Source organism: the organism of the source record quoted next, unplaced genomic scaffold, assembly GCF_019419815.1.
Source record: "Pyrus x bretschneideri cultivar Hongxiangsu unplaced genomic scaffold, Pyrus_bretschneideri_v1 Contig1, whole genome shotgun sequence".
Classification (NCBI taxonomy): Eukaryota; Viridiplantae; Streptophyta; class Magnoliopsida; order Rosales; family Rosaceae; genus Pyrus; species Pyrus x bretschneideri.
The window spans coordinates 16308804-16316668 of record NW_025999390.1 but is presented as its reverse complement, the minus strand read 5'-3'; the positions used below and the strand labels follow the sequence as shown (position 1 = coordinate 16316668).

Genomic DNA, 7865 nt, shown 5'->3' with positions numbered 1-7865 from the left:
CTTGGCCAATACAACTTAGTTTACCGATTCCGCATGGTGATAAAGGCCCAAGCCTTGGCGGACTTTATAATAGAATTCACGCCTAGCCTAGGCGACGTAACAAAGCTACCCAATGACGCCCCAGAGGCAACCGAGCATGCCCTAACCATACCTGCTTCACCTGATAGAGGCTTCTGGCATTTGCATATCAACGGTACATCTAACTACAAGGGCTTCGGAGCAGGCGTGGTCCTTGTCAGCCTAGACGGTTCGATGCTCGATAGGGCAATCACTCTAAGGTTCAAAGCATCCAATAATGAAGCAAAGTACGAAGCCTTGCTAACAAGCCTCCAAATGGAAAAAGACTTAGCGATGAAAAGCTTGCAATTCATTCTGATTCCCAACTAATCACCAGCCAAACTATAGGGAAGTACACGTCAAAATATCCAAAGACAGTACAATACCTAAAGAAGGTATGAAAGTAACTTGAGGCGTTTCAAACTTACACTCTCACACAAGTTCCGTGGGCAGACAACACCTACACGGACTTGCTAGCCGGCTTAGGCTCCGCCCTCGACCACCAACTCAAACGCTTTATTCCGGTGGAGTATCTAGACCAACCAAGCATAGAAGTGGAGCCAACAGCCGAGGTGTCACAGGTTAGTACAACTACAAACTGGCAAGATTCCATTATAAACTACCTAGTCAATGTCACACACATCTATCAATTACGACCCTTCTTTTGGGAAAGGAAAACCCTTTTATTCTAACATGAAAAAAAAGAAATTTGAGGATTTATGTGTTTATTTGATTTTGCAACTGCACCTAAGTCGAGCCCTAGATTGCCTATGTACCCCTTTGAGAGATCAAGTCGCTCACAGTTCTTTTGATTTGGTTTGGGTTTTTAGTGCATGAATGACCCACTAAAAGGATTTGGTGTTCTGGTTTATTTGGGTGAATTTAATTGAATAAACTAAGGATTCGATTTTGTGTTTGGGCTTTGCAGTTGCATCTAGAATATGCTACTAGACTGCCTACGTATCCTTAATGGAACCAAAACGACGTAGTTCATTGAATTGGTATTTGTTTGGTTTTTGTACTTTATGCAGTTTCAGCTTGTGCAGGTAATGAGCATTTGAAATTTAATGCAAGCTTTGTGTCATTTGATATTTGATATGGCTTCGTGCCATTTAAAAATTGATGCGACTTTGTGCTATTTGAATTTTGAAGTGGCTTCATGCCATTTGGAAATTGATGCGACTTTGTGCCATTTGACCACTTCGAGAATTTGACTAATTTTTTTAACGTAGTGTTAGTCCATCGAGCTTTGTGCTTTTGGATGTTTCACATCTACGGAGTTTGAAGTGGTTCAAAACTGTCTCCATGATGCTGTTGGGGGAAAAGGATCCTCTCCGGATCCACTTTGTGGGGACCCTCACATCCTAACCGTTCATCTTACATCGTGTTGTCAGTTTTCATCAGATACTATTTGTGTTTAATTTTAAATAAAAAAAAAAGTCAACTGATTTCTGACTGCACGATACACGATGAATGACTAAAATGTGAAGATCCCTAGGATCCCACAAAATGGATGCAGATGGAATCCATTCACCGTTGGGCTTTGCCCATTTATTTTGGCCCAAGTTATATTTAAGGTCCAAAATTCATAGAGCCCGTAGCTTTCCCTAGGTTGCCACATGGGCAGCTGCAATTCCCAATTAATTAAGAACTTTGCAGGCTTTTTGTTTCTTCTCTGTGTAGTGTAGACTTGGATTTCCAGGTCCAAGCAGGACTCACGTGGCGTCAAGAAAAGCAAGCCACATTGCTTTTAATTTACTTCTTACATTACAAAAGCAAATTTTTGGTCGCAGCTCCTTTCCATTGAGTTTTAAACTCAATTTTTTCCTTTTGCTTTTAACTTGTAGCTTCATGTTTTTAATTTAACTTTAGCTACCACGAGCATTATAGGTGTGCACGGGCCAGGCCTGGCCAAATTTGGAGGAACCTGGCCCTACCCGTTATAAACTGTAACGGGGCGAGCCGGGCCGGGTAGAGAGATTTTGAATTTTGGAACCGGACCTAACTCGGACCGTTTCAAACGAGCCGGTCCATGGCAGGTCCACGAGTCTAACTCTATTTTGTTTTTTCTTTTTTTCAAAAATGCGTTTTTATAAAATTGCACTGCAGTGCACAGCAGCATTGTAGCAACACAGATGTTTTCAAAAATTACAAGAGCTGCCTCAAGCCTCAAGCTTCTGCTTGCTATTCCAAATCCAAAAAAACCATAAACATTAAAACCGGAATAACATCCACATTAACATCTGCAATAACATTAAACGTCCAACATCACTGCATTCCAAGAGTGCAAGACAATTGCACAGCAATTGCACATATTGCACATCATTTCTATGTAGTTGCACAGATTGCATAGATTGAACACAGATTGCACAGATTGAACACAGATTGCACAGATTGACCACAGAGATCACCTAGCCTATTCCTATATCCTTGAACGGATTAATTAAATAGAACAGTAAGCATAGAATCATTTCTATCTATATATCAAGAATCAGACCCACCACATTATCATTTCTATATTCAAGATATCAAGAGTTCAATATATTACAATGGTAACAACGTAAATTTTATATATTCAAGAGTTCAAGATATCAAGATATTATGATTATATTCCTACTCGTACTTACATCTAAAATCCTAATTCATATTCAACCAATCAACACAATGAAAACCAATGAACAATTTAATCCATCTCAAATCTCACCAAAAATATATGACATACCACAGAACTACATAAGCAAGCCAACCCAATGGCATTGAATTCCAATACTAACAGATTTATTGAGCATGTTTCCATAACTTAAGCTTCAAAGAGGCTGCTGCATATTCCTGCTGGTTCTCAGGAATGAGACCTTTCCCGCGGTGGGGGTGAACGGCTGAATATCAACAATACAAATATACTCAAAAGAGTGCTAGTATGTGTAATACGTTCACATATAAATACAACTTTGACAAGTCATGCAAACCAAAATAAATCATGCTAAAAGAGATGAACTACGTCGATGGTCTCTAGCATTTAAACTACCCACTTGAACATAATTTCATTAACACATTAGAACACCCCTACACCTCTGAAAAATCAAAGATCATAAAATCGACCACGAAAGAAACAAGTACTAAAGTAACTAAACTCCTTATGCTTTCAAAACTATGGTTAATTAATCCTCATCTAATTTCAGAAAGCAATTAATTCACCCAAAAAAAAAAAACATACAATAACCCCAAAATTGAATACATAAACCAAAAGGCTGATCAGATCTTAGGATTTCAAATCCAAAACTATTTCATCTAAGCACCCTAAATTATTATTCTAAATCCAAAATATTATTCAAAAAAGAAACTAAAATCATCAAAATTGACTAAAACAAGAAAACCCACTACAAATCAAAGATAAGATCAGCTAACCACTACAAAGTGGCTGCAACAACGATCAGTAAAGGTTGATTGCACTGATGCATGAGAGATGGAGGAGAGGGAAAGAGATGGAGCGAGAGGGAGGAATAAAGAAGCAGCTGTGATTTTGGAACCTTGGCTTGGACTCCTGTAGAACCTAGGGTAGAAACTAACGGTTGAGATTGAATGATATGATAGGTTATCATTCAATCTCAGCCCTTCATTATAATTAGAAACAGGTTAGTCCGGGTACCCGTTTTTATCCCGCCCCGTAAATGAAAAGGATCCGGCCCGGCCCGCCCTGTTTGTTCTCTAAAATATTAAGAATTGGCCCGTACCTGCCCCGAACCATGATTACCCGCCCGGACCTGCCCCGAACCATGATTACCCGCCCGGACCTGCCGTTTGCCCACCCCTAACGAGCATGGTTCTCCAGACTTTGCGAAAAGGCTTATCTTTTCTTTGTCTTTGTGTCAATCCTTCAGGAGAGATTTTTTAGTGTGATCAAAATACGAAATGGTACATTACGTGTCATTCTACAAATAGTAGAATATGTATGTTAAAAAGTTAATAATTTAAAAAAGAAAATTTCCCACCACTTATACAAAAACACGTGATGTATCACCCGTATTCTGATCACAATAAAAATTTTCTCATCCTCCAGCAACTTGAGAAGACAGCTTCTTTTATTCTCTATAGTTTTCTTTTGCAGACTTTTGAATCTCAATTTTTATCTTCTCATTCGAATTCCTAGCAGAAAAGGCTTTTGGTGGAATTCTTATATAAAGAGCTGGCCTCCATGTCTTGTACTCGTGAGCAAGAAAAAGGACACCAACAACTAGAATTTGCGGAGAGAGCATGTTCTTTCTTCTTGAGGTGCATCAGTTGATTGGTACATGTTGCTTCCTGGCTGTCTGTTTTTTTTTTTTTTTTGTAACCGGAACACAAGTGGTACACCACGTGTTTTAATAGAAATGGTGAGAAGTTTTATTTTTTAAGTTATTAACTTTTTAGCACACATATTCTACTATTTGTATAGTAACACGTGGTGTACCATCCCATGTACCGGTGATCATGCTCCACATGCATGTTTCCAAGAAATTTTGGTCACAAGGTGTGCTTGTTGCTGCCTATCTTATCAACAGGCTACCAAGTTGAGTTTTAAGGATTAAATCACCCTATGAGGTTCTTAAGGGAAAAATCATTGATTTATCACTTTTAAAAGTGTTTGGATGCCTTTGTTTTGTTCATGTCCCAACCCCCCCTTCCCCAATCATGGCAAATTGGACCCCAAGGCTATCAAATGTGTTTTTATGGGATATTCTTCCACTCAAATAGGGTACAAATGTTTTAACCCTAATACTAACAAGGTTATTGTATCCAGAGATGTCAAGTTTGAGGAAAATGCTCCCTACATCAACAAGTTATTAGACCGTTCAAGTGAGGGGGAGCATTGGTTTGATTTTTTCCCACTGCCTATTCCAATTAAACATAGAGAAAACTTCACACCTACAAGAAGTGTTTGAGATCAATCTGGGCATGAATCAATGACACCATTCATAGCTGGTGAACCTGCAAAGATGTCATCTCATTCTCATGTGGAATTGCTTCCTTTTGAGGCCACCCCATCCATTTCAACTCAACCTCATACGAGAAGGAATCCAACTTAAGATCATCATCCACCAACCAAGTTATTAGACTATGTAACCTATGTTGCAAGGTATCCACTCATTGATTTTGTATCTTATTCCAAATTGTCTTCTAGTCATGCAGTTTTCCTCAGTGTCATCTCAAGTCACCATGAACCAAGCTCCTTGCAAGAAGCCAATCTGCACAATGAATGGCAACTTGCCAGCCTTGGATGACAACTGTACATGGAGTATTGTCAAACTCTCTCCGAGAAAAAAAACAGTATGCAGTAGGTGGATTTACAAGACCAAGTTCCATTCAAAGGGATCAATTGAAAGACATTTCACTCAAACTTTTAGAGTTGATTAGAAGGAAACATTTACACCAGTTGCTAAGATGAACATAATGAGGATGCTCCTATCCTTTGCTATTCATCATGGATGGTCATTGTTCCATATGGATGTTAAAAATACTTTCTTGAATGGAGAACTTGAAGAAAAATTGTACATAAGGTTACCTGCCTAGCCATCCACAAGCCCCCAATACTAACATGATTTGTAAACTCCACAAAGCCATCTATGGCTTGAAGCAATCTCCATGAGCTTGGTACGCCAAGTTGAGTTCAGTGCTTAAAGAAGTGGGTTTCACTAGGAGCAATGCTAACTCATCCTTGTTTGTTCGTATAGGTTCAATTGGCAAGTTAGTTGTTCTCATCTATGTTGATCATAACTTGAGATAATATAGATAAAATCAACTCTCTCAAGCTGCACTCCTTTGTAAGTTTGCCATCAAAGACCTTGGACTCTTGAAATACTTTCTAGGTATTGAAATGGCCACCTCACACAAAGGTCCCTCCCTCAACCAATGCAAATATGTCATGGACTTACTCAAAGAAGCGGACCTCTTGGATTGTAAACTTGCTAGCACCCTACTTGATTGCAAATGGAAAGTGAGTATGGAAGGAGAACCTCTTCACAATGTTAGTTACTACCAAAGGTTAGTAGGCAAGCTCGTTTATCTAACTATAACTAGACCTGACATCACATTTGTTGTCAATCTAGTGAGTCAATTTATGCATGCTCCCACAACTGATCACCTCCATGTTGCTAAGAGGATTCTACGATATCTCAAGGGTTCTATTGGCCATGGCATTTTCATGCAAAATCACAACTCAACCAAGATCCTGGGATTCACTAATGCTGACTGGGCAGGGAATACCCTTGATCGCAAGTCCACTATTAGTTATTGCACCTTTGTAGGGGACAATTTGGTCACTTGGAAGAGCAAGAAGCAACCTGTTATTGCTCACTCCAACGCTGAATCTAAATACAGGGCTATGGCTTCAACTGATTGTGAATTAATATGGATAAAAAGCCTTCGTCAGAACCTAGGGTTCTCTTACTATACACCCATGTCTCTGACGCGTGATAATCAAGCAGCAATGTACATTGCTTATAACCTAGTGTTTCATGAGCAAACCAAACATATCGAGGCTGATTGTCACTACATACGTGCACAGGTTTAGTCCAAAGTGATTCATACCATTTACACTCAGTGAAGACCAACTGGCCGATGCTTTTACCAAAGCCTTAGCCTCCATTCAATTTTAGCACTTACTTGGCAAGCTTGGCTCTGTTAATCCTCTTGATCTAGCTTGAGGAGGAGCATTGGGAGACAGCTGGTTGTAAACATTGTAAAGGTTGTAAACTTTTTCTCTCATGGTTTTTGCATATGCTTGACTAGCATAGCAACAGTACAAGTCTTTTCTTTCACCTTCAATAGCCCGCAACCCCTAAGTCTTTCTTATTGACTTTGTAGTGTATATCTTCTTAATTTAAGGGATGTTGTTCCCTTAGTTATTGCTACTTAAAAGACTTGTCTTGTAATCTCATTCTTCACATAATGAAAAATAAACTTTCTTCATTTTTCCACACCGGAGGAGGGTGAGAGATTGGGAAAGGATTTGGGCTTGCTTCTTTAGAGTCCCCACCTCCATTTTTGCTTCGGGGAATGGGAGAGGTTGAACATCCAAGGTGCTTCTTTTTCTCCTACAAAGCCGAGAGAAACCAAACAAAGGAAGATTAAAAGGATGGATTTACACCTTTAAATGCTTTGTTGCTTTCCCTTGCCGTGTATCCTCTTCTATGTTTGCCTTCGTCTCGTTGAGTTCCCACAACACTTCGCTCTTTCTTTGATTTCTCTCCAACTCTCTCAAGATTTCTACTGTCTATTCTTTCTTTTTTTTTTCTTTTTCTTTTTCTTTTTTTTTTTTTGACAGAGGCAAGTCTTGTTATTGACTTTATCGCAAATGGTCCCTAAGTTTCAAAAATCAATAAATTTGGTTCTTGACTTTCACTACCGTACATCAATTTATTCCCTTCGTTAATGTGGTCTCACTAATCCAATTATATGGCTCAACGTGGATTAACTATAAGAAACTATTTTTTTTAAGAGTGAACCAAAAGAAGAGTATTCTGCGCTGGCATTTTTCTCACATCCCACAACCTCAATTGGAAAAAAAATTCAACCTAAATTCGATAAAATCAAATCCAAATTTGATAAGATTTAGGATTATAACCAACTAGAGAGAATGAGGAGTGAGTTCAGGATACCAGGTACTTTAGTGGTGTCATGGTGCCTTCCTTTTCCTTATAGTTAATCCATGTGGCACCATATGATTAATGGGACAAAAAATATTGACGAAACTTTAACGGTATGATTAAATTGATGTGCAGTATTGAAAGTCAGAGACCAAATTTATCGATTTTTGAAACTCAGAGACCAAA

The 7865-nt window shown here is 38.9% G+C and overlaps 1 protein-coding gene and 1 long non-coding RNA gene across 2 annotated transcripts; one reads left to right on the top strand and one right to left on the bottom strand.

Moving 5' to 3' along the window:
• Positions 1-2599: 2599 nt before the first annotated feature.
• LOC125471835 lies at positions 2600-3704 on the bottom strand. Its single transcript, XR_007253918.1, has 2 exons — positions 3463-3704; positions 2600-2933 (listed from the first exon to the last, which is right to left on the bottom strand). It is a non-coding gene; the product is annotated as an uncharacterized LOC125471835 (long non-coding RNA).
• Positions 3705-5908: 2204 nt separating this feature from the next.
• LOC125476147 (uncharacterized mitochondrial protein AtMg00810-like) lies at positions 5909-6604 on the top strand. The gene has a single exon (XM_048581872.1). It carries the CDS (start codon positions 5909-5911, stop codon positions 6602-6604), a length of 696 nt encoding a protein of 231 aa, XP_048437829.1.
• The last annotated feature ends 1261 nt before the right edge of the window (positions 6605-7865 follow it).